This window comes from Pelecanus crispus, chromosome 1, assembly GCF_030463565.1.
Source record: "Pelecanus crispus isolate bPelCri1 chromosome 1, bPelCri1.pri, whole genome shotgun sequence".
In the NCBI taxonomy this organism is placed as follows: Eukaryota; Metazoa; Chordata; class Aves; order Pelecaniformes; family Pelecanidae; genus Pelecanus; species Pelecanus crispus.
This window is the reverse complement of record NC_134643.1, coordinates 131,330,231-131,358,092: the sequence shown is the minus strand read 5'-3', so window position 1 is coordinate 131,358,092 and position 27,862 is coordinate 131,330,231. Positions and strand designations below refer to the sequence as shown.

Sequence of the window (27,862 nt, the reverse complement as noted above, 5' to 3'; positions counted from 1 at the left end):
TTTATCCCACCTCTCCAGCTCTTGCCCTCATTAGCTGTTCAACGTCTTGCTTTCAGTTGCGGATCGGATCAGCATTTACTCTGGAGAGCAAACTTCAGTCATACAAATGCGATAAGAAGCTTGCTGTTTACTCCAGTAGGTGCAGGATCAGGCCTGTGAAAATGTCGCTGTGCTCTAAAGCTGTTAGCAAGGTGCAAGGCTACACCGGGCTCACTCAGGCTTTTTTCACTCGCAGCTATGAAATTCTGCAGGGTCCAACAGGGTGTCGCAGCTCCCACAGAGAGACACCACCATTCAAACTGCCCTTCTGCTACTTTCTAAAGCCTAAAAAGATCTTTAAAGAACACCATACATACACCTCACTGCTTTGAAAGGAGACAGACTTTTGTTGGTCACTTGGGGAGGAGATCTGTATTTCTGTAGCACAGTGGGTGGAATACACAGGAGAATGAGCCAGCAGGAGGCATGTCTGGACACCTTGCTCCTCCCTAGGGGCTGGACCTTGATGAAGGATGGTTCCTCTTAATTCTAAAGCTTCCTCCAAACTACCATTTTGCACTCTTTATTGCAAGTCTGGGAATTGTGATGCCACAGAGGCAAAACATTCAAAAATCATTAAACTCCCTTAATTTTTTTTTTTTTTTTTTTTTAACAAATACACTTGGGATAAATATCCTCTGGCTTGTAAGCTCTAAAATATACTTGGGCAATTTATCATATTTTTCACTCTAATCACAAAAGCAAAATGCTTACTTTATTTTTTTTCTTATATAGTGACATGGTTCCTGGGGCTGGGGACTCTGCGAGAATGCTAAATATGAAAAATAGCCTATCTAGTGACACATGTCCTCAGTTTTGTCCCAAGCAGAGAAGAAGTAGCAAGGCTTGTGTGTACCAGACAAGATGAGTGTTAGATTACATTTGGAAGCTCCTGTGGACATTGAATTACTGGAAGAGAAATAATTTTAGTGATTACTTAACAAAGACAACCAGCAGGAATGGGAACTCAGACCTGAGGTTATAAAAAAAGACAAGTCTGGGAAGAGATAACTCTTCTGTGCATTCGGTATTACATTTCAGCATTGAAAATTATATAAAGTGGCAAAACATTTTTTAGCAGAAAACCTGAGCAGTTATTGATTTTATCCTCTGTATCACAAGGAAAAAACAGTCTATTTCAACAGTCTATATATATTTGAATTATTAAGTTATATGTAAAGATGGTAGAAACATGTTTGAAACAGAACTATGGACATGATTCAATGGTTACTTATTTCCCAAATGAATGATAAAGGAAACAGGTTGCTGCAAGCTTCTGCTCTCACTTCCTTATGAGAGAAGACATAGACACTGTCCCAGAAAGAACGGGGCTGTTGTGCACGCTCGTCTCAGGCAATCATGGGTAACTGGGTGGAGAATGAAGGACTGTCCATCTTTGTCGTTGTAAGTACAATTTTTATTGTGATTTGTGGCTAGTAAAAAGTTCTAGAGAGAGTTGTACTAAGCAGATCTCACTACGCCAGTGAAGGATGCATGTGGTTATTCAGAAAATAAGGCAGCAAGTGCAGTGAAATCCTTCAAGAAAATAATTTTTAAGGAGCTCTGTCTGGTTTCTCGATTGCTGTAGGCTTCATTGTCAACTGAGAAATGATCGTATGTTAATTTCATTTGCTTTGTTAGAAATATTTAAGTATCTGGGGTTTTTGGATGCAATAGTGACGTAAAGAAAACAAATAACATTACATCTCACTTAAACATGTGGGCTTCAACAGAGAAAGCAATTACAACAACAAGCCTTTCCTGCACTTTTTATAAACAAAAGTGGATGTAACTGAAAGCACAGTGTCTTGATGGTATAAAATTTGTATTAGAGTCAGATTCCAGAATTTAGAGCAGAGATGCATGAATCCTTCATTAAGACAACTAGTATTTGAACTGAGTTTGTAGACAACTTGCATAGAATAGCTGTGAAAGTAGATTAAATTCATTCTGAGCATGATTTAAAAGTACTGAAAATCCAGTCGCATTTAAAAGTGCTAAAGAGTAAGGCAGGGCAGTCCTTCTTTGAGAAAACTTAGGCAGAAGTTAGTATTTCAGTGTTTTTTTTTTTTTGCTTTACAGTGTGATACAAGAGCTATAGGTATACAGTTTTATATACATATATAAATAAAAACATATACAACACCGAAATGTAGTAGCAGTTAAGGGATTGTTGTCAAGCATGCTTAGGATATGTAAGTAGTGAGAGGAAGAAAAAGAAGAGCTAGAACTTCTATATTTGTAGTGACTGAAATGTGAACATCTTTATTCAGAAAGGTATTTCTGCTGCTATGAACAATCAGTACTCACATATTACCTTCACATTGTAGATGTGTAGCTCTAGTTTAGGAACATAACCCTGGCACTTCAGTGCTTTGAAAAGGCGTAACTGTTTGCTGTCACCTTCAGTGGATTGAGGAAGTTGAAACTGCCAGGAGGTGAATTCTGGCGTATTTTTTCCCACCAGTTCTGAAATATTGAAAGAATTAAGTAAGAGGCCCTTATTTTTTTCAAATAAGGAATTTGTTTCTAGAGTCTCAAAGCTATAACAAGGTCAGCTAATAGGGAAGAAAACCAAAGAAGTCACTGACAAAGAAGCCAGCTAAAAGAACAGTTCACTGGAAGCCTTACCAAAGTGTTCTGCATTGTCCTCTACAGCTTTACTGCACACTGACCAGGCACAGGGTTATCCAGTCCTTGATAGAAACAGGACAGGCACAATTTCTATTAATCTACCCCAACAAAACAGAAACATGGCAGCCTTAACCCCAGCCAATGCTGCTTTCACTGGCCCTAGCTAAAAAGCATGGATGGCTGCTAACTCTGCAACTCAACCCAAGTTGCCAGAGGGTGTCACAGTGTTTTTCAAAGGGTCCATGTTCCACATAGGTCAACACCAAGAAGAACTGTGAGAGACCGTCAAGAATCATGCCAAACTTCATCTTCTGGGCATGCTGTCAGGCTACCACACATGGGAGTGGCACACTCTCACTTTAAATACATAACCTAAGCATTTAATCCTGAGATGAGCTTAGCTTTTTAATGAGGTTTTGGGGATTTCCCATATACTGCCTTACCCTGATGGAAATCCCTTAATTTCCGTGTATTTATACCACAAGGCTAAGAAATTTTAAAGATCTAAACTAATTCCAAGTTTTTTACAGTGTCAGCTGCACCAAAGAACTAGCAAAACCTAGGGGTTAGGAGGGGTGAGGGACTATAATGTCGCAGTCTCTGGCATCCTTAACTTATAACCAGAGACTGGGTTTTCTCCCAGTTCTCAGATTTTCTCTTCTCTGTTTTCATGCACCACCTAGTAAATCTAGTTAGACTGAGGGTGCACTGATACAGATTGGTTTCACTATGGGATGTGAAATCAGCCAACCAGCTCCAGAAGGGCAAATGGCCAGATTTACTATGATCTCTGTGGCCGGACAGGCTTGTAGCTGCCTTAGATGCCTTATAGAGAATGGCTAATAACTTCTCTTTCCCTAAAGGAACCTGCACAGTAGGATACATAAGTGTGAGAGAATACTGCAGTACAGCTACAAAGAAGCCCAGTTTTGGGTAGTCTAAACACTACCAGAGTGCCTGTGTTGAATATTTCCTGCTGCCTGATTTCAGACCTTCAGATCCTCCTACTCAATAGAAAAATTAGGCCTTAGGTGTAATTTAGGCTATCTATATTTAGATCTCAAGCTTCTTTGTCCTTTAGCATGGCTCCTAAGTCTTCCTCTTACATAGGTTAATATGTCTGAGGAACCACCATTTGGAAGAGGCCCTAACCTTTAATGATATTTGGAGATTCATCTAGACTCACAGATTTAGCTAAATACCTGTAATATGATGGTCCTTATATAATCATAGAATCGTAGAATCATTTATGTTGGAAAAGGCCTTTAAGATCATCAAGTCCAACCGTAAACCTAACACTGTCAAGTCCACCACTACATCATGTCCCTAAGTGCTGCATCTACACATCTAAACCCTTTGAGCTATGAAAAAGTTTTGGCTACCCATTTCTGTATTTTGGTTTACTGCCACTCCTGTACTCTTGTGTGCACACATCAGAGCCCATTTCCACCAGAAAAATTTCTGTCGCCCCTGCTGAACCCTTCTTACCCTGCAGTATGCCCCCCTATGCAAATAGGAGCACAATGAACTAATTGACCGTTATCTGAACTGTGTGAATTCAGACGTATGATCTCTAACAACAACTGTAAAGTTTCCTGTTCATTTCTCTTTCAGCTTGTGTGGCTGGGGTTAAATGTCTTCCTCTTTTGGTGGTACTATCTTGCATATGATGTCCCACCAAAATTCTTCTACACCAGAGTACTCCTTGGCGTAAGTACAAACATGTATTATTTTGGCATAGACTGAGCACATAGCATTTTTTCCCTAGTTTTATTTGACTGAAACAGGATCAAGTGGCTGGAGCAGCAGGTTCATGTTGGGGTTAAAAGTCACGTGCAAACAGATAACTGACTGCAGATAGATATCCAGTGCTTCTGAATAGAAAGCTGGTAAGAAAAATAGAGAGATCCCATTCTAAAGATGTTTTCAGGTAACTGTCATGCTCCTGCTAATTAAAGTGAACATGCATTGTGGCTGCTTTATTAAGCAAAAGATGAATAAAATATTGCCATTGAACTGTTGTGCAATCGTTTCCCCATGCAATCATTTTTCATAGCATGAATAGTTTACAAAGCTATTAGCTCTGAAAAACAATCACCATTCATATATTCACCAAGTGTGTGAATAGTAGTCAAGTAGTGAAGTGATCCCAGACCCTGGGCTATTCAATATAACCCAACTGGTTAATGCAGCATTATCTGTCCTGCCACAAACTTGCTTCCAAAGCTACCACAGGTCATGACCAATTGACAGAGAAAATTCATTGTTCACATACTTTAAAAGCCTGATCACAGGCATAAAAATCAGTCTAAGCTTCAAATTACAGAACATGGCACTTTGTAAAAGGTTTGCAAAGCCACAGTTTAATTCAACAAAGCAAGAAATCCCATTCCGCCTACAGCTTCAGATCTATGAATCAAATTCTGTCCTTTGGAATCATGGTGCAGTTGCCTTTGAAGTCACAGAGACCTGTGCTTGGATAACTAGATCTCAGTGTAACCCCAAGTCAGTTGCTGTGATCTGAAACCTGAAAGGGTCCCAATCAATGCAAGGAGAGCAAACATTATCTTTTCCTTCCCTTCACTGTGTTTGGATTAATATGGTCATTATTCCCTCCTTTCAAACAGTCTTTGTCAAAATCTGAAATTATTCAGGATGTGAAGATGAAGTTAAGGGAACATATTCCTAAAAGATGAGGCAACAAATTTCCCTAGACTGCCTTTACTGAAAACAGAGAACATAAAACCACTTCCCTTATAAGCTGTCCTTCTGTCTACCATAACCCCATAGCCAACTGAAACCACAGAAGTGAGACTTTCTTTATAGCCTTGGGACAGAAAACTCTACTAATGGCTTAGACTTGCGTCTGTGCTTGGCCATTGATTGTCAGACCTGACAGAGAGCTTTTTGTACAACCATATTATTTCAAAACTGGAAATAGAAGGTCTTTATCTGGAGGAATGTGTTCTGTCTGCATACGTGCCTCTGATTTGGCCAGAGCATGATTAGTCTAAAATGTGAACATTGTTAATTAACTCTAGATCTCACACTCATGAAAAGTTGTGATATATAAATGAAATCTGTGCCTATCCATGTCCTGGGTAATGCTGTAGGTAATTCATTTAATAATAGCATCTCTCCAATTACAGCGTGCTTTGGCCCTGGCAAGGGCCCCTGCAGCTTGTCTGAATTTCAACTGCATGCTGATTCTGCTACCAGTATGTCGAAACTTGCTCTCCTTCCTCAGAGGATCAAGTGCGGTAAGATGAAGAAAGAATTTCAAAATTTATGAAAGATAATAACCCAAGCATCTTTGCAAATGTATCAAGCAACTTCATCCAAGTTCCCCAAATATACCGTACTTTGGGGATATCCTCTTTTAAGAAGTAGATAAGCCTGGAGTTTTGCTATGAGCAAGGATGAGGTCTATATGCCAACAGTGTATCTAGAGCTCTGTTGAGAGGTTTAGCCTTGAATTAGCCTCCTTCAAGTCTTCCCTTTTTTTTTGCCTTCTGGGCATCGTGTTGTTCTGGATGGAAAGTCCCTCTTCTGGCTGGCAGCCAGAACATTTATCTTGTTTGTCACGGATACAACACCCATCTATAGCAGGAGATATTACCGCATGTCTTCTGTCTTTGTATCTTCAGTTCCTAAAGTAAATGTAGTCTTTCACAGACTTTCAGAATGGGACTTTTTTCTGCTGGTTCATAAATCACATTCTTTGTTGTCTGAGTTGCATTTCCATCTCAGGATGAAATAGTTCACAGGTCTTTTGACCATTTCTAGCTCCCAAATGCAAATGTTACATACAGCATCGAGGAACCACCACTTAGAAAAGGACAACTGATTCAGATGCAGCGTATGACAGATGGAGAGGCTTCCTATGATATCACATTGCTGAAATCTAGATCTCTGGCTGTTAGAGCAGAAATAATGCAGACAATGCATGCCACGGTGCAGTGAAAAAGCAATAAGAAAATACTCAGCCACAACCCAGGCTGTGTCTGTGTGTAGTACATCCAACTAGTACAAATATTCTGACAAATAGCATGGCTGATTGTCACACACAAATGAGATGTGTCAGCCACATTAAGCTCCTAAATTGCCTGTTTAAGGCATAACCCTTAGAAATATAAAGTTGGAACTGCACAGACCAGGCTTTCAGTCTTGTGCTGTACCCCTTCAGATTCTGAAATGCTACAAAAGCAGACAGCTGTACCCCCCAGGTATGTAAAAGGAAAAAGAATAGTAAGTAAAACTGTAGGGTTAAAGTTGTTCTTCCCCTGCCCTGAGAAAGATCAACTACTATCTGCCAAAACTCAGAGCTGACTCCCCAGGCTGCAGAAGTCAATAATGAACACAAATTTAGTAAGAATTAATGTTGCTATTGGATGAATGCAACTGGAAAAATATTGATGAGCTCTGGGTCACACAAGGCCTTCATAAGTTCTGAAATAGATTCCACAGAGGTCAAGCTGAAAGCAGGTTCGGCAGAGACCTTCTGAGGTCAAAGCAATGGAAGAGCTGAAGACACTTTCGCAGGCATTGCTGGAAGGCTAAAAACTGATTCCAAGGGTTGAAAATTGTACTCCAGCCAGGACTTTATGCTACTTGTCCTGTATTGCTCATCTCCTAACACCTATAGCTTAACTTTTCTAACCAGGATCTCAATGAAGCTCTCCCTCTTATCTCAGTATTCAAGCTATGGAGTAAGTCCTTCTGCCTTGGGCACTCTGATAGAGTCACTCTGGCTACACCCAGTTTGCAAGTGAGAACCATGCAGAGAGCTAGAGCTCCGGTTCTGCTGCCTGCCTGCAGCTCGCCATCTTGCTGATAGTGCTTGGCTCTATGAGGAAGCGAAGGGCTTTGAGGATGAGCAAGGAGGGGAGGGAGGGGCGTAAAATAGGATTGTTAGACAGTTGGTGTTTAACTTCAGCTGCTTTTTGCGATAAAGCTATACCTCAAGAAGGAGATAATTTTATATCTTAAGCAAAACATGCACAGCCCAGTGTGCCAGTGGCAGCGTCAGGACTGTGGTGGTCTTAGCGCAGGGGTACAGCTGCTTATGCTTGTTCTGCTGTTGTCGCTAGTTAGCTGTGCTCTGCAAGTAACACCTGTTAGGATCTCTTAAGAAAAATCAGGATTTTTAAATGTCAAATAACTTATTGAAAGGGTAATGGCCTTTCGAACAGCAGTGTCATTGGGGCTAAGGAGAGGGGAGAATTGTTCAAGCCCCCTGTTCAATAAGAATGTGCTGGAAACTCTTGCCCTTTACATCCTGCCACCCAGAAATCGTACGCTACAAAGTTATTTGTTATTAATTGAAAGAACAGCTGTGTTGTCTTTGCCTGCCCTTTATTGCTGTATTCATCACTGTTGTTAATGAGCTTCACTACTGAACCTAGCTACAGCATTTTGCCATTGCTTGGCCTTCTGCTTCTTAAACAGAAAGATCAAGAGGTTTTTGCAAGGCAGTCAAGCAAAGTTGGCACTTCATCACTATGCTACAGTTTATTCTACAATCTCTTTAATTGTGTCTCAAGATACATGATAGAGAGAAGGCCGAATTTCTCCTGGCTGTTATAGTCTGCTGAAGTCATTGCAATAGCCCCAGAGTGTTAGAGTTTGCCCTTTAATCATACAATCATAGAATTGTTTAAGTTGGAAAAGACCCTTAAGATTCATCAAGTCCAACCAATAACCTAGCAATGCCAAGTCCACCAATAAACCATGTCCCTAAGTGCCACGTCTACGTGTCTTTTAAATACCTCCAGGGATGGCGACTCAAGCACTTCCCTGGGCAGCCTGTTCCAGTGCTTGACAACCCTTTCAGTGAAGAAATTTTTCCTAATATCCAATCTAAACCTCCCCTCGTGCAACTTGAGGCCACTTGCTCTCTTCCTATCGTTTGTTAGTTGGCAGAAGAGACTGACCCCCACCTCGCTACAACCTCCTTTCAGGTAGTTGTAGAGAGTGATAAGGTCTCCCCTCAGCCTCCTCTTCTCCAGACTAAACAACCCCAGTTCCCTCAGCCGCTCCTCATAAGGCCTGTGCTCCAGACCCTTCACCAGCTTTGTTGCCCTTCTCTGGACATGCTCCAGCACCTCAATGTCTTTCTTGCAGTGAGGGGCCCAAAACTGGACACAGTATTCCAGGTGTGGCCTCACCAGTGCCACGTACAGGGTGACGATGACTGCCCTAATGCTGCGGCCACACTGTTTCTCATACAAGCTCCAAGCATTTCTCCCCTGCCAACTGCGTTTTTCCCTTCCCCTGCCCAGGCTCTCACGGCGCCCTGTCCCCATCATGCCAGGACATGAGGTGGGCTGGGAGGGCTTGACCCCATGGGAAAACCCTCCACTCACCCCTGCCTCCGCCTGGTGCTACTCGCCATGACCAAAACCCCCTTTCCAGGACAAAACCAGGCACCATGCGATGAGCCACATGCAGCCAAGACTTCAAGCCAATGTCACAGCTGGTGAATAACCAAAGGAGAGAACTGTTTCCTGCTCATCTATTTATCTGTACAGTTAATACTCATGGGATATTTAGAAATGGGCTGGTACAGAAAAGTAAGGCCACTGCTTCTCCACTAAGTAAAGAATAAATCAGAAATTAAATTGTACTGGTGTTTCATCAGCCCTTCTTCTGTTTCACTCCTGAACAGTTGGGACGATCAGCTCCACCCTATTTGCTGGGAAGATCCATTACCTTACTCTGCCATCTACAAAGTTAATATCCGGCAAACACTTGGGACAATATTTTGGTCTTCCTTAATTTGTTGTGTGAAGCATCTACATGGTTCTTGTGAGGAAATGTTTGTGTTAGTTTGCATAGCATTTTCTTCTCTTTGCCAGTCAGCAAAAGCAATATAAAGATGCCATACAGGATAATCACGCTTTCTACTGTGTGGGGACAGCAAATGCTAGTTTTCCAGGAACTTAAAGTTATAGGAAACCCCCCACTGACTACAGCACAATTTAGATGGGGCCTGCTAGGAACCTGTCATCATTCTTAATGAAAATATCATTCTGTTTCCCTTAAGAACCAACTTCTTCAGTTTGTATCAACAGAGATTTTTTTTCTTTCTGTTTCTCTTTGGGTAACTCCAGCAACAAGTTGTAAGTGAATTCCCGGCAAATACACCCCATATTTTGGGAAAGGAATCACTTTGTATTACCAACCATAAGTGACTCTAGCACATTTGGCATGGGAGCTACCAGAGACAGTTATACCCAGACTTTACAGTCCCTTTCTACAGTGTGAACTACAACAGGATCCTGATGCTAGGTGGCAACTTGAGACTCTATGACAGCAGTCACCCTGCTATGGCAGACAGTGATTGCTCCTTCTGCTTATAACATGTGATTTAACACAGATAAGATATATACTTTTGTCATACTGGATGTTAAGTTTTTTCTGATTATCAAATACTTTGTTTCAATGGGACATGCTAAAACCTAATCTGTTACTCCTCTATTCTGAAGTATGGGGGAAATATTTTTTCTATGTTTAGGAATTGTAGATTTTTACTAGCAATGCCACCAATTGTTGTGCTCAGGTCCTCTGTTTTTGTCCCTGCATTTAAATAAGTATGCATAGACATCATAAATAGTCTTCAAATACTTTTTTTCTTCAAACCTGAAGTGCTGCTCTACCCGTGTCAGACGACAGCTGGACAGGAACCTCACCTTTCACAAAATGGTGGCATGGATGATCGCCCTTCATACTGGTTGGTACTCAAATGTTTCTTTATTGCTTTCTTGTGCATTTAGACAGAATCCATGTGGGATTCAAGTTGTTAAGGATATGGGCAGAGACCTGATTTCATTACCCTAAAGGAGTCAGCATGTGCCAAGGCTTAAATCAGTTTCCAAATATTATTCTGCAACTGTCAGAGAGCAAAAGATAAACATGAAAGAAGACTTTTCTCTTGAACCGTCAGCACCATTTATGACGCTGGTTAATAAAGAGTTTAGCAATGCGCTGAGAACCAGATACCTTGGTTTTAATTCTTGTTTAGGCTTATTTTTAGATGGCATGTCTGAAACAAATAACAGAAATAATGAAAGAAAAGGGTATAAAAAGCTTGGACAGGACATGGAAAAGTTTTCATATTTTATCTCTCATTTCCTAAACGAAGGGGGTTCTATCTTTTTTTTTTTTCATCAAATTTCTCACTTCTCAATGCAAGCACCTTACAAATCATATATCCTAGAATGGTCTTCAGATTACTGGAGCTGAGCAGGTTCCCTTTCTGAGCTGTGGCTGAAATCTCACCAGTACTTCGTAGAAAAGGAGAAGGGCGATGCAGTTAACATAAGGCCACAGAGCTGGCCTGCGGCAGAGATGGATTGTTTGGGGGTGTTCGATCTGTACCCATCAGGCCCTGTTTTGAAGGTGAATAAGCATCTGGTGATATAAAAGGGGGAAAATTTTGAAAAGCATTGTACGGCTTACCCCTGCAATAATGTGTAGTGGAAGTAGTGTGAAACACCTCAGCTGTACCAGGTTTATGGACATGTCCAGCTCACCCAGACCACTATTAGTCATTATTAGCAATACAGCAGAACAAAGCAGCACTAGCAAAAGTGACACCAAAGAGATCCAGATTCACTTCTTGGCTCTTCTACAGAAATCCTGGATGATCCTGACAAATAATTTAAGCCATTCCGTGCTTCAGTTTCACATGTATTAGGGTACTGCTACTTGAATTGTTGAAAGCCTTTGTTGAACAAAGACATGCTGGAAACTTCCCTTTACTTCTGTCCTTCCCCCACCCAAAAAGGTGTAAACTTCAGATGGTAAAGCTTTGAGAGTAAAACACGTCAGTAAAACAGTAAAACAAAAAAATGATCTGAAATTGTGATGAAGAGCATGAGAGCGGCAAAGGTCTTAAGCTGCAGTTGACAAATGTTACAAAGTTTCAAATGTTACCCAAAACCACTGAGTACTTGTCTTGTGCTTAACCCCCATTATTTCTTTCCTGTCACTCCTAGCAATTCACACCATTGCACATTTATTCAACGTAGAGTGGAGTGTGCAAGCCCGTGTTGAAGAGAAAGGAACCCTGGCAGCTGTGCTTTCTAGCCTTGGTGATAACCCAAATGAAAGCTATATCAACTTTTTTAGAAAAACTATTGGGGTAAGTGACATCAGACTGTGAAGAGTCATTATTACATTTGTTTAGATGATCATATCAGACTGTTTGAGCAGAATGCCTATTTCTGGTGTGCACAATCTGGGTTTGGGCCATCTTGCAGCAAAACCTTGTATAATTCATTCTCCTATGTTTGTCAGTAATACTGTTGCTGAATTTTGGTAGTACTTTAAACTTTTTCACCTGAGGATTTCAAAGTAATTTTAAAACATTATGTAAAAACAAATGCCCTGTAAAGCAGTCTTCTGACTAAGGTAGACATGGCACACAGAAATGTGCACAGAAATCAAGGCAAAACTCTTGAACTTGGGCTGCTTAAGCTCTAGTTTAAAAAAAAAAAAAAAAACCAACAAAAATAAGGAAGTTCCCCATTCCTCAGAAGCACCGAGCGTCCAATTTCTGTATGAGTTACCAAACCCACAGCTGCACAACGCCACTGAAAAGGACTGAAAAGGACAACCTTCATTTAGCTCCCTAAATATGGATGTAGGACTCCAGCTCTTAACAACAGAGCCGTACAAATGTGTTCACCTTCCCAAACCCATACTGCTGAGCAGTGGGAAAATAAGAAACAACGTTCAGTGTGTGAATTGGTGGAAAACCCTTTCTCTGTACTTCCACTTTATTTAGTAAAGGTAAATCTGCAATGCAACAAAAATGGAGTGGGATTTTGGCATTGTTGGCATACAAATTCATAGAGGATGACTTGAAGACTTACAATAAGGTAAAGGATTTGGCGAGTGAGACAGACTGATGGTTCAGCTGGCTCTGCTTTGATGCAACCCGTTCCTTAGACCAATGTGTGCAATTATTTCACAGAATCCTGTGGGGGGCCTATATGTGGCTTTCACGTACTTGGCTGGTCTCACTGGTGTTATCATCACGCTGGCCCTCATACTAATCATCACGTCATCCACCAAAACCATCCGAAGGTCGTATTTCGAAGTATTTTGGTACACCCACCATCTCTTTGTCATCTTCTTTATTGGCCTTGTCATCCATGGTGCTGGGTGAGTATTCACACTTATCGCGCAATATGTGATAACTACTGTATCTTAATGTAAAGCCCTCTACATGGGTAAGTATAGGGACTTAAGTCACTAAGCAGCAGTTATTTTTGATGGTAGTGATGGGCTAATACAGGCTCTGAGAGCCAAGAGGCTTGCACTGATACATGCAACAAGCTACTCACATGCACAAGGCTTTATGAGACTCTGGCATACTTAAGCTCACTGATACTCAACTTCTTCTGATATTGTAATTGGAAAGCTCTTTTCCAAGGTTCCTGTTTCTAATTGTTAATTTACCTTCCTCTCCTAAAAGGAACTGCAACACACACATGCATGTAAGGAGACCTCAGCATAAAAATTATATGGAGTCTAGGATTTTGTTGGGTAAATGAAAACTATAATAACACAGATTTATCTTTCAGACTTGAATGAACTTTTAATATCAGCAGCATTTCAGAATAGATTTTTAGCTGTTGCAGCTCAAATATAGGCAACTGTAAGTTTTTGTAACTTCCAAATGCCAAACATCTTTTTCACTGTTGGCTCATTCCATACCTTCTACTGAAATAGCTGAAAAGCCTAATGAAACAATTTTAACACTATGCAAACACAATTTTAGCACTTAGAAAAATGAATTTTAGTTCCATTTTATAAAACCACAGAACTGATGCATAAAGAAAAAAAAAGGCTAAAGTATCCAAGCCACATTTCATAGTTCATAATTACACTATATTGTCCATTTTAAAGGAAAATCTAGGTGCACTAGAAAGTGTACTTTAAAAATGCCCAACAAAAAAATGACTATTCAAAAACACTTCCTCTCAGTCCAGCAGTGACCGAAAAAAGACAGAAATGAGAGTACAACAGGAAGAACAAAAATAGAAGGCAGCTGAGAATTGCCACCAGCATATTTGTCCATTCCAGCTTCCAAAACAAGAAGGAGAAGGTTTGAGCAAAAGCTGTCAAAGGACAAGAACAAGTATTTCATGTTTCCTGCAACAAATATTGTATAGTAACCGACAAAATGTCCAAACTTGCCAGTAGTTACTACACAACGCTATCAGAAAGCAGGCGTTGCTCTTTCTAGAGGTCAGTGAGAAGCATATATTTCATAAAAGTTGACTTCTTATTTACTTGCATGTTCAGTATACTTCCACCATTTTAATTGTGCTGTACTGAAAAGACAAGAGTTTGGGCAGCAGTGGGGTTGAATGTGGTTGTCAGAGAAGTTCAGCTATCCTTTGGAAGGAGGTAAACACAGGAATATTATTATCTGTAGAGGGAAGGATGCTTTCTGGCTGTGAACTCAGTGGCCTCGCTTATTTGGCCTTCAAAGCAAGAATGACATTTTGAGTTTAGAGAAAGTACTAATACATTAAAAAATAATGGACAAGGTTTTTACACTCAAGGAAGGCATCTTAGGTGTACAAAGATGGATGTTATGGAATAAGTATGATCTGTCTCAAAGTAACATGTTAGAGAGAGGCATAGATGTCAGTTAATCTCAGGAGACAAAAGGCTGTGTGTCATACATACGTAAACATGTATACATACATGTATGTATACACAGAAAACCAAACCAAAGATAATTAATAGAATCAAAGGGGCAGATTCTTGTCCGTTACAAGCTGTTACAGCACTTTTGTGGCACTGATGTTCTTTGTGCATGAGCTATGTGTCACAGACGAATGTCCCAAACTTCTCATCATAGCAGATGTAAAGAGGAGAGAGTACAGAGCTTCAGATCACCCTGCCTTGGAAACAAAAGTAAAACTTTCTGGCAAAAAATAAGTCATTAGAAGGCCATACTACTGAAAGCTTAATTACAGTACTGAAAGAGCATCTACACTGAGTAATAAGGGAAAATAAGCCTTTTCTTTCTCTTGTACAGGGTACTGGCATTGTCAAACCTTGAATGGAGCATAAGGCAAAGCAAGAACTCTCAGGCCCACTTTCCCTTAAGCAATGGGGTGAGGAGTGGCAGGAAACGGGCTCCTCCTGTTCCCGTAACTCATCCCAGAGGGCAGCTCAGCTGAACCCATTGTCACTAGTGGGGAAGTAAACTGCAACTGCCGATGTTCCTGCAAACTTTAACTCGTGGTGCTCCTGGGACAGTGTTGTTCCTTCACTTTATTTTTCAGGCAGGATGTTAATCAAACCTTTAATGAGGAAAGGTTCATTAGTAATATTTATGAGCAGTACAATCTTTTAACTTTCAAGACTGTGCACAGGCTTTCTAATAATCCTCTGATAAGTCTGACACTTAAAGCTAGGCATACATATGACTTAAATACCACATTTTCTTGAAACATCAGAAGCATAGTCTAGTTCATGGAAACTGAGCTAGAAAAGCAGAAGGAGAAGTCATGGGAAGAAGATATCAACAGAATCATATTGGCATAAAACTGAACAGCCTGATCAGAATCAGACCATTTCTAGGGAAAATCAGCACATCTTAATCTGAATTTCTCTACTATGACCCTCATCCTACTAATTACCATAATTTTTGGGACTCTCACACGCCCCTGAGGTTGGCAGAACTCCCGTCAGAGGCAGGAAATAGTGAACAAGATCAGAATATATTTTTCCCCCTCAAAACTAAAACTGTCTTTCAGCACTAGCTCTGCCACTGGAAATACAGCTGAACCAGAGCAGTCAGGCTTTCTATAATAAAATAAACAACAACCACAACAACAACAAAAAACCCTAACCAAGCAAGAATATAGAGGCCAGATCATCAACCGACATAAGCTGGTATAGCTGGCAGAGCTGCTTTGCGTCAGAAGTATCTGTGTTCATTCACACCAACCGAACAGCTACTCCCCAGCTTTAAAGGGAGAGGAAGGGTCAAAGGAAGAATATATGTTAGAAAGGGCTCTCCAAATTCCTAAGATAAACAACAGAAATAATTTCTGTATTGGTCACTAGGAAATTGATTGCCTTGCCCACTCCAGATTTTGTATTTATTGAAGAAAAAGGTAAGATAACTCTGAAAAGAATGAAGCTTTCCTGCTGTGACTACTTCCTGGAAATGGTAATGGACATAACTCTCAGTTCCTCACCTGATCTTGTAGTCAGTATTTTCCCCTACAAACTTTCCTCCCCATTTTTATCATTTTAATAGCAATTTTGTGGGTTTATTAGAGCAGTAAAGCTGTATCAAAGCTGTAGCACTGCAGAAGTCCACAACTCCATATAAATAGAGTAGGACATAAGTAGAATAACAGTAAGGGGCATACCCCTTCATTTTCATTTCATTGCCTTAATGATTTTTATTTTTTTTCCAGGCGTATTGTACGGGGGCAGACAGCTGAGAGTCTGAATGAACATAATCCAGAGGTTTGCTACAAGAACTTCACTCACTGGGGAAAGAAGGGGGCTTGCCCAATCCCCCAGTTTTCAGGGAATCCTCCTATGGTAAGAACAGTTGTCTTGAGTGCAAATCCCATTTAAAAAGTTTACAGTTTACTCCTTTTGTTAAATAACATATACACTTGATGTAGAAAAGCAGCTACGTAACCCCCAGTGCTCTTCAGTGGCAGCTTTCTTTATATAAAGTGATAGATTTTAACACCATGGGTTGTAAGCAGAAATGGACTACAGACAGACAGACAGACAACCCATTTCCAGTGTGCCGTAAAGTGAGCACAATTAACAGGCAAAGCAAAAGAGCAAATCGTATCTGAGGACTTTTTACTCAAAATGTATTTTGTGTCTTGTGGGGATTTCCAGCAAGTGCTATAATCCACATAATAAATAGTTTCACCTTATTAATGGACTAATGATCATTAACAGACAATTAATGACTCTGGAAAGGTGACATTGAAAGTTCAGCTTTTATTGACTAACCAGGCTGGTTATTTGTTTATATTTCAGGTTGGTCTGTTAACAGAAACCACATCTTCTCATGCAATAATACAGAACTGAGTCAATAATACATTCAGGGCTTTACTCCACATTTCACTTAGCTACCTTAATTTTTAGACAGAGACAATATCACTTATAGGAAAATACCTTGCTGTAACTCTAGTAGCAACTAAAAAGCCAGCTGCAACTCTCAACAGAGAAAGAAATTCCATCTCTGACCAGAAGTAATTTTGAAGCTGTCATATCCCTTAAGGGTTCCTTACTCTAGTTGGCAAAGAACCTACATTGCTTGAATTTCACATCTGCTCATAGCTTTTCCAGGATTCTATTTAACCTAAGTTGCCGTCTTCACCATCTGACTTCTCATCTTATTCTGCTTACAGACATGGAAGTGGGTAGTAGGTCCCATGTTTTTGTACCTGTGTGAGAGGCTGGTGCGGTTTTGGAGGTCACAGCAGAAGGTTGTTATCACAAAGGTATGTGTTGATGCTACGCTTAACACCAGGCAAAACTTTACCAATTTTTCTAAATGGTGCAGCAAAGCCAATGGCTCCTACATGACAGACAAAGTTATCAGTGAAAGGCCTCTCAGGAATGTTCCGCCTGCTATAATGCAAAAATAATGCCAACCTCTAACATCTGAATGTAGCCTGTCTCTAAAAGAGAGAAAGAGGAGGAAGTTAGTTAAGTCACAGGACTGAATCTTAGGAAAGAGAAATTAATTTTCTTTGTATTGAGTGAAAAATTCCACAACGTAGAAATTCAACAGCCTTAAGACTATTTAGGATACCAAATCCTTGTTTTCAAAACTACCCAGATATTTAGGGATTCTCATTTTTCAGCAGAACAAATGACACCTGAAAAGGAGAGTTAGGGGGTGCCTATTTTGTGCAGCCAAAGCTAATGTTGAGCTTCCATTCCCCATGGTGTGTTGCAGAGGTGTTAATGCTGGTTCTGAAAGTCTGACAGCCAAATTAGCATGGCTATAAGCTCAAACGTATAAAAACTACCCTGGCAGTGTAATTTCCTTACATGACACTGTACTGCATCTTGTGGACATACCTCGTTCAAGCTGTAGCAGGATTTGAGGGCCAACATTAGATGTCTCTACTGTGCCCTGGCATGATGCTGACATGTTGGAAGGTTCCTATATACCAGTGTACTTTCTGGTAATTTTACCAAAGTATGTCTGAGCCATTTCTACACCATATGTCTACGCCATCTGCTTAGTTCCCTGTTGGCAGAAAATTTCTTCCACAATCCTAAGCACCATTATTAATGCCTACATTAATAGATAGAGAAAATGGATTCTCCCTCTTGCAATTCTCTTCTGAAAATTGAAAATAGCTTTGGCAGACAACTTGAGGATTAAAAGATCATAGTAATGGACATACTAGCCTTGCTTCTAGAATATTGCTTCTATTTATTCTTCACTAAAGATAGGCAGAATGCAAATGCCCATATTATAGTTCCTACCCAGCTATAACACGAAAACATCAGTTTCCAGTGTACTATCTATCCAGTTCCCTATCTATATGATAGCCCTACGGTTTTGCCCCTATATATACAGTCAAATTAGTTAACACTGTGCTCTGTACCACTGTCTAAGATGCATCTGGAATTAACATTGTGCTTACATAGATCCGGTGATGTGTTACTAGATGTGCCAGTCTGACCTGTCCCTTTTGGAGTAACTGCAAGCATGGTGTGAAAAAATACTTCAACCAAAAATTCAGCATCTTCCACAGTCTTTCATCTAGCTGTCAGGTGCTGTTCCTCACTCTCAGTTCTGCTGGGAACAAAGTTTCACCTGCTTTCCTTGATCACATAGCAGAGGACAATGTGAGTGATGAAGTGTGTAGATACATCCAGTGAACAGTGAAGACAGACTTCTTCTCCCTTGTTTCCCCTTGTCCCTCTCACTGTAGGTGGTCATTCATCCCTTCAAGACAATTGAGCTCCAGATGATGAAGAAGGGCTTCAAGATGGAGGTCGGGCAATACATTTTTGTCAAATGTCCAGCAGTGTCTAAACTGGAATGGCATCCATTTACATTAACGTCTGCTCCAGAAGAGGATTACTTCAGCATTCACGTTCGTATTGTAGGGGACTGGACAGAGGGCTTGTTCAACGCCTGTGGATGTGATAAGCAAGAATTCCAGGAGGCATGGAAGTTGCCCAAGTACGTACAAAGAGTCTCCATGGTAAAGTCAACCAACACGTATGGTGGTTTAAAATTTGCTCAACCAGTTCTGTGGAACCTGTGATACAATCCTTAACTATTTCCATCATAGATGTGGGCCTTAGAAGGCTCTTTCCCGTTTTCTTCTATCAAAGCTACCTCTTCTTTTGCTGACTAGTAGTCAACCCAAGTGTGCATTGTAGCAAAGAAATACCTTACCTTTTTATTGTTATTTTAAATAGTGCTAATAAATATTCACTATTGATTTATTAAGTGTACTTTCAATTTCAGGATAGCTGTGGATGGCCCCTTTGGAACAGCGAGTGAGGATGTATTCAGTTACGAAACTGTTATGCTTGTTGGAGCTGGAATAGGGGTCACCCCCTTTGCATCTGTACTTAAGTCTGTCTGGTATAAATACTGCCATGATGCAACCAACCTAAAACTCAAAAAGGTGCGTGTCCTCTTTCCCAGAACCCATGTAGTTGTTCAAGGGCCGACAGCTCAAATCAAAACAGGCCCAGCAAAGGTGGTCTGGCTCCAGACATGCGTGAGTCCTAAGACGAGTCCAGTTACTTCCCAACAACAGCAGGCAGGGAAGCAGGAGAGTCAAAAGCAAAAACATAATGAAAGGAGAAATAGCCTACGAGCAAAATCACACATGCAAATCCTGGCTGTGGCCCTGGGGATTTCCACTTGCAGTGGAGATGCTGCTCAATGTGCGTGAGAAACACAAAGTCCAAGGCACTAATACAGCCTGTGCAAATATTGCATTCCTTCCCTAAGCACAGAGAGCGCAACTTTATGTCAGTGGAAGAGCACTGCTACCGTCCTCCTCTTGCCTCCTGCCGCTGGAAAGTCCCCCTGCAGATGTGTGGGCTCACACTCTGCAGTTACGGTCATATTCAGAGAACAGAACTGGTTTTGTTACCTACTTTAATTTACCTTGCCCGCTGGCAGACAGGGAGATAGTCTACCACTACTTCATTAATTTATGTCCTAACAAATTGGTTTATGAGGATGTAAGTGCGGAAAAATCATGAACTAAAAATGTAACCCACTGGTGGAAGAGAAATAGAAAGATGTTTCCTTGTTCTTGCAGTCACTCATTCTGCTTCACAACCCTTCCAGTGTCGAACCTCCTGAATAGCTTTGATACCAGCCTACCCATCTACTGAAATGGTCAGGGCAATTTCTACAAGAACTCTACGATCCTCATTCTGTCAGCAGATGTAAAACCAGAAACCATAAGTGCCTATGACCCCTGACAGCTCACTCTTGTCTCTTCCAGATCTATTTTTACTGGCTTTGCAGGGACACTCATGCCTTTGAATGGTTTGCTGACCTCTTGCAATCTCTGGAGGCTCAAATGCAGGAGAGGAATAACGCAGATTTTCTCAGCTATAACATCTACCTTACAGGCTGGGATGAATCTCAGGTAACAACACGGTGGAAAATATCACTTCCATATGCGCTGAGGTTGATGTTAGTGTGTTATGTTTTAATAAATGTTCAAATGGTGTTTATCCTGGGCCTCCATCTGGCTCTCAGAGGCTTTAAATGCAGACAGGTATTATCCATCAGAAGTTAGCTGGGATCAGTGCATTCTGACTTCCTTTCTGGTTTACTCTGGCTGTGCACTCTGGGGAAAGCAGTCTTTCATCACAGCAGCAACCTCAGCTGACCATGTGAGTATCTCTAACAGCATTTGGGACTGTAGAAGCTAATGCACGAGGTTTGAGCGATGGCAGCATATTTGTTTCAGGACTCTCATGAGTCCTCCTATCTGATCCCATGCATGTAGGTCACTGTAGGGATACAAAGGAGCAGCTCTTCCATGAGCCACTTGATAATGCATGATTGAGTCAGGAAAGGTGCTCACCCTATTACTTTTAGTGATATTTTATTTTACTTATATCTCTGCTGCAAAATTCACTACGTGTCTGAAGTGCTGTAGCTCAGCTAGACAGACAGGGAGGGGTAGGAAAATGGTAGGAAGTTATCACACAGTCAATAGAAAAACAGGAAGGAAAGAAGAAAAGTCACACAATTCTTGCTTAGGGAGAAAGTTACCCGTAACTTTTTTGGCATATAAAAGTGCTGCAGAACTCTGCAAGGCCTGAAACCGTGCACTTAACCACATCTGTGTCCAGTTTTGGGCCCCTCAATACAAGAAAGACATTGAGGTGCTGGAGCGTGTCCAGAGAAGGGCAATGGAGCTGGTGAAGGGTCTGGAGCACAGGCCTTATGAGGAGCAGCTGAGGGAACTGGGGTTATTTAGCCTAGAGAAGAGGAGGCTGAGGGGAGACCTTATCGCTCTCTACAACTACCTGAAAGGAGGTTGTAGTGAGGTGGGTGTTGGTCTCTTCTCCCAAGTAGTTAGCGATAGGACGAGAGGAAATGGGCTCAAGCTGGACCAGGGGAGGTTTAGGCTGGAAATTATGAAAAATTTCTTTACGGAAAGGGTAGTCAAGCATTGGAACAGGCTGCCCAGAGAGGTGGTGGAGTCCCCATCCCTGGAAGTGTTCAAAAAATGGGTAGATGTGGCACTTTGGGACATGGTTTAGTCTAGTCTACCCTTGATTAGTCTAGAGTGGGCTTGGTAGTGTAGGTTAATGGTTGGACTGGATGTTCTTAAAGGTCTTTTTCAACCTAAACGATTCTATGATTCTATGATCTCCTCTTCCAGGCTCTACTTAGCTAGTCTAGGTGAAAGTTACACAGGGAGGGTGGACAAGACCTCCTCATATGGATCAAACGCTCCAAAGGTCAAACTGGCAGGACTTCTTTAATGTCAAAGGAGGTGTATTATTGTACCTGAAGGGAAAGTTTTGTTTTAATTTACAGCTTTATTTTACTGCTCTTAGACTAAACCAGTTCATTGCAAAAGAAACATAATTAATTGCTGTGTTCAGTGCTTCATAGCTTTAACTCTTGAAATCAACCAGTCTGGGGAAAAGGGAGAGATAGACACTGATAGTCGGACTTTACCACTGTTAGCTTTCATTGCTAAACACCATAAATTCCACATTCTCGGTTTGGAAATAATTCAGTGTGTATTGACATTACTGTTTTTTTTTTTTTTTAACAGGACATAATGCTGCCATATCTAACTCTTTCTTTACGCTGTCCTTTGTGTTTCATTTCCCACAGGCCACTCATTTTGCAGTGCATCATGAAGAAGAGAAAGATGTGATTACAGGCCTTAAACAGAAAACCTTGTATGGAAGACCTAACTGGGAAAACGAGTTCAAAACTATTGCGGGGAATCATCCTGGGTAAACCTGTATAAACTGGACTTCCTCTATCTAAATGCCATAATAGCACAATCTTGTTCCTTTGGCTGATAAAGTTTGGGAAGCATTTTTTTTTTTCTAACAATCTCCAGGTATTTTCTATTCTTGTTTCAGCCATGGACACGATCTATGGTCATGACCAAATTGTTTTAACCTACAATTTTTTAAAAAATCATCCTTTTTTGGTGAGGTACTTCATGGAGTGTCTAATTACTAGCAGAAGTTTTAGAAAAAACATACCACAACAATCCAGCTGAAGTAGATAGGAGTATCAGATGACATCTAAATACCTCCAAAAATACTTTCTACCTCAAAAAACAAAACCTGAATACGGATGACCTTTAGCTGTGCACCCAAAATTAGTAGGAAAAAAACAGAACAGTTCCTTTCAAGAATTTGTGCTGTAAGCTCTTTGAAGCTCTATTTCCTTGACTCCACTGAGGTCAATAAACCTGTCTTCACTGACTTCTGCTGAGCTGAGATGTAGCTCACCATTTTTTTAGAAGCATCAGTTTCCGTTTTGCAGAAACTTTTTGCAGAAAACAAACAGCCTTGCAAGTTTTAAATGGTTATAAGTTTTAAGGGGTAGACATCCAGTTCTACTTTAGTTCCTGCAACTGAGAAAAAAACCCTTGCACCTACAGAACATAAGATTGGTTTACATGAAGAACATCCAGCTACTCCATACCTAGTTCCTGACCATATTTTCATTTTCTTAACAGCTCCAGAATAGGTGTTTTTCTCTGTGGACCTGAAGGCCTAGCTGACACACTCAACAAGCAGAGCATCAGCAACTCAGAAGCTGACCCACGAGGAGTACACTTCATTTTTAACAAGGAAAATTTCTAACTCCCAAGCACATGGGAGTCATTCAATACGAAGTGTAAAGACTGGATCTCTCTTTCTATTTGGAGCCTGGGAAGGACAGCCCAGCTTCTAATCTCAGCTACACTAACGCAAATCCCTTTGCTTCTTGGGAATTATTTTGGCGTTGTGGTAGAGTAAAATAGTCAAGTTTTACCTTAAGGAATTTTGCACTGCCCTCCGCGTGCTGGCAATTCAGCAGAAATCTATTTTCTTTGTCTGTGTGAGGGGATTTCCCCTCAATTAACTGCCTTTATCTTCCTGTTATTCATAATGACTGCCGAAGGGTCTAGGCGGACATATGTATTTGGGAGCAAATTCACACTTAAAAAGCTTAATGCTATTAAAAAATAAAGCATTCTAGCATAATGCTTGCTATTAAGAATCAGCTTATCTTGGCTACAGCCAGTTCCTGGAATGAGGAGGGTTAGGGAATGGTGACTGGGAAAGATTGTTCCTTACAAAAAGGAATCTCCTTTGTGCACCAGCATCTTTTAGGCTTCCGAATAGAAGCATAACCATCTTGTCCAAGAGAGAGCACAGGCAGCTGTTCTGAATAGAAGCATAACCATCTTGTCCAAGAGAGAGCACAGGCAGCTGTTCTGAATAGAAGCATAACCATCTTGTCCAAGAGAGAGCACAGGCAGCTGAAAAGCAGCCATGCCCCTCTAGGAAAGCGGAGAACTGGAAAGGAACCATCTGGATTTCTGAGCGCCACCCCCACCCCAGCTGCAGGGGGATGACGAGGACGGAGTCAAACCAAGTCCTGCACCTGGCACGTGAGCCATCGCCTGGCTGCTTCAAACACTCTCAGTTTCACATCTTCAAATTCACGGTGCAGGGATCCAAACAAGAATAGGTCTTGTGTTTTCAAGACGCATTTCTGATTTTCAAGGCTGAAAAAACTTCTTGCTAAATAATTTAATGGGTATTTTCTGAAGCATTCTTCAATGCATACAGTGCTTTTGGCTCTATTGTTCAGCTGTTCTTCTTTGATGGTGAAACAGGTTTGAGAAAGCAAAGATCATGTGGGCAGTATCTGGAATAGCTATGAATAAAGTTTCTGATGTGTACCACACACCCATACATAGCACAGTACTTCTGTATGTTCATTACAGGTAACAGGTTCTTAAAAAAAAAAAGGAACCAAAACTTTTAAAACCAGCACTATAGAAAAAAAATGAAAAAACAAGTGCAAAAAGCCTTGAAAAAGCTACAGTTTAGTATACCATGGGTCTCCTGTTCAGCCCAGTCACCCGCTTACTGCCTTTTAAACTCAGGAGTGAGAGCTCCTACACAGAACAAGACCTTGCTGACTGGTTCTTATAGTAACAGAGGAAAGCAGTGGCCTCCTCCTGCAATTTCAGACAAGTTTGTGCAGCCATCTGGTTGCATGTAGCATGTTTTACACCTCAACTTGACAGACAGGATGTGTTCCCACTTTACATGATTTTTAAATGTTATCTAAGCACTCCATGCTACTTCAGAAGGACAGCTCACCAGTTCGTATTTATTAATATCAATTTCTGTGAACTGTTAAATGACACAATGAATTATATCAACACCTGAAGGGGAGGAAGCCACAGTTGGTGAATGCTAGCAAAGGTCAACTCTTGGTGGGGAATTTTTCAGTTCTTCCCCTCAGAAGGGCCATATTTAAATCCACTTAATTTTCTTTGAAACACACATATTAAATCAGACTACAGCCTAAGCGGAATTAAAGAACCTTTTTCTGTGGAATAAAACAAATGCTACTGGAACATAGAATCATTTAGGTTGGAAAAGACCTTTAAGATCATCCAGTCCAACCATTAACCTAACATTACCAAGTCCACCACTAAACCAGTTAAGGGTAGAGTAAGAATTAATTTCATGTTTCCTGGCTTGGTGGCTGGATTATTTTTTAATGAAAGTAAAACTAGGAATCATTAAGGTTGGAAAGGACCTCTAAGATCATCAGTCCAACCATCAACCCAACACCACCATACCCGCTGAACCATGTCCCAAAGTGCCACATCTACACGTTTTTCGAACACCTCCAGGGATGGTGACTCCATCACCTCTCTGGGCAGCCTGTTCCAATGCTTGACCACTCTTTCTGTGAAGAAATTTTTCCTAATATCCAACCTAAACCTCCCCTGGCACAGCTTGAGCCCATTTCCTCTTGTCCTGTCACTAACTACTTGGGAGAAGAGACCAACACCCACCTCACTACAACCTCCTTTGAGGCAGTTGTAGAGAGCGATAAGGTCTCCCCTCAGCCTCCTCTTCTCTAGGCTAAACAGTCCCAGTTCCCTCAGCTGCTCCTCATAAGGCCTGTGCTCCAGACCCTTCACCAGCTCCATTGCCCTTCTCTGGACACGCTCCAGCACCTCAATGTCTTTCTTGTATTGAGGGGCCCAAAACTGGACACAGTATTCCAGGTGCGGTCTCACCAGTGCCGAGTACAGGGGCACAGTCACCTCCCTGCTCCTGCTGGCCACGCTATTCCTGGTACAAGCCAGGATGCTGTTGGCTTTCTTGGCCACCTGGGCACACTGCTGGCACATGTTCAGCCGGCTGTCAACCAGCACCCCCAGGTCCTTTTTGGCCAGGCAGCTTTCCAGCCACTCTTCCCCGAGCCTGTAGCGTTGCATGGGGTTGTTGTGACCCAAGTGCAGGACCTGCCACTGTTTTGTGGCCAAGTGCCATGGCTTGCAATCTGACCATTGCTATTGGTTTGCCCTCCCGCCGAAAATTTCCTCCTTCCATCTATTTGGGGATTTTCTCTTTTGGGGGTGGGGGAAGGGGCCACTTTCACAATAAAGTGATTCTTTTGCTGTCAGATTGCTGGCTTCAAAGCGCCTGCCCTGGAAACAAAGGGTGGCTTCTCACCTTTGTTTGAGAGACTGCACATGGTACTCAGCAGTTTAGGCAACTCTATCTGGCACCATGGCCCTGCTGCAGTAGCATCAGCAAGGTTTTCTGAAAGGCAGGGATATCTCAAGCTTGCTTCTGTGGACAGCAGGGAGAAACAGCACGAGGGGGATGGCAGTGAATGGTTGAAGGCAGGACTTGAGGGAGCTCCATGTTTCACTGACAAGGGTCAGTTGCCACCATAAAACTCTTCCTGCACTCTGGATGGAAGCTTCCCGCTTCCATCTTTACTAAGATCCTGATTTGCTGGGTGCCAAAGTAAATGAGCTATTGGGCTTGCTCTGGCAGAGTTCTGCCACTGCCCACAGTTGCTGGGGTCTGGGGCACCCTCCAGAATCATCCCCACTTCCAGTGGGATCTGAACACTACAAGCAGCTCTCCCATTAAGGCTGTCCTTTAACAGTAACCTTTGGTCCTAGCTCTGCCTCATCTGCAGAGATGACTCTAAAAGATGTAAGAACCTCTCAGCACTCGTGGCACCATCAGTAGAGACAGGAGCACAGTCTGTGTGACATGCACTATTGAACTCATGCTGTACCTGAGGTTGCAAAGTGGACTGATCTGTCCTTCCACCAAGTTCCACAAATTCCCTATTCAAATCAAAAATGCTCTGCTGATGGCAAGAAAAGCCAGTTGTTGTTGGATTACTAAAATAACTGCTTCCACTAATGGAAGCAATTAGGAGTTCAATTCAAAGTGACTGAAGAGAAAACTTGGTCTCACTTATGGCCTCAGCTCAGCATGTTTTCCTTCCCTTCTTATATAATATTTTCTCTGTCTTCCCATATGTAGTCATCTGAATTAAGCAGTTAATTAATTAATCAATAGCCTTGTTTTCCAGTCCACTGCCATTAGTCTTATATTTAAGGACCCCAACTCTCCAGGGTGCTGGGCAGCTCCGGTTTCTGTTGGCCTCATTTTGATTTTGGAAACTGGAAGGGGGCTCTGGAGGGGGCATGGCACCTGGTCATATCCAGATAAAATATTCAAGTAAGACCTTCATATGTACTGGGTCTCATCTAGTCCTCCTTCCTTCCCTGGTACATACTTGCAAAGTGTGCACACGGGCAAATGAAATTCAAGTTTTCGTAAGTTTTAACCTACAATAAAAATGCTACTCTGCCTGTTCACCGTCATGTATGCCCCAGGGGAAACCACTCTGGTTGCAAAATAGGTGTTCCTCTTTTCAGTCTTGTAAGACTTTCTGTGGTGGGTGGGGACTTTCTGCCTTTCAGTCCTCAAATGGCGGGTTAAACCATATTAGAAACAGAAAAACAAACAATAAGCTGCCTGTGAAACACAGGGTACTTTTGAACAAACAAGAACTAATGTTAGGGTCTCATTATGGCACTTTTTTCCAAGATCCTCCTCTATTTTGGACTGTTCCTACCAAATTAATGTTGTTTCTATTTTTTCAACTTTCAATGAGTTCTTTGTAGAATTCATAGCCAGGTATAAGCCCTGACACCTCGAACACATAGGCATATATGCTCAAAGGAAGTTAGGAGTATACATTAAGATGCTAATGCTTATAAGTGTTGACAGGACAAGATCATCATGTCTGACTGTGTACAACAGTATCAATTCCACAGACACAAGCCAGCGTAGTTATTTGTCATGAGCCACACGTTCATTTTTATGTTTCATACGGACCCTAGGAACCTGCTGGTCTCATTTGCATTCATTACACACAAACCAGCCCAGACTAGCAGCAGAATTAATTACAGTAGAGCGTGAAAGTGTGGAGAGACTTGCTGAAAGCTTACAAATGCTTTCTGCTAACCCCATTCCCTCCCTTTCCACTGGTACTCTTCTGCCTGGCTAACTCTTTTATCTCTGCCAACGCAGCTCCCACCAACTTCTTTCCGTTCATCCTGTTCTACTAATTGCTGCT

The 27,862-nt window shown here is 41.5% G+C and overlaps 1 protein-coding gene across 1 annotated transcript; it reads left to right on the top strand.

The window, feature by feature from the left end:
* Window positions 1-1,379: 1,379 nt before the first annotated feature.
* Window positions 1,380-23,508, top strand: CYBB (cytochrome b-245 beta chain). The gene is made up of 13 exons (XM_009489331.2): window positions 1,380-1,443; window positions 4,288-4,383; window positions 5,823-5,933; window positions 10,321-10,405; window positions 11,673-11,818; window positions 12,653-12,843; window positions 16,131-16,260; window positions 17,094-17,186; window positions 18,639-18,892; window positions 19,184-19,346; window positions 20,184-20,330; window positions 22,046-22,170; window positions 22,911-23,508. Exons 1-13 carry the CDS (start codon window positions 1,399-1,401, stop codon window positions 23,035-23,037), a joined length of 1,713 nt encoding a protein of 570 aa, XP_009487606.1. The 5' UTR covers window positions 1,380-1,398; the 3' UTR covers window positions 23,038-23,508.
* The last annotated feature ends 4,354 nt before the right edge of the window (window positions 23,509-27,862 follow it).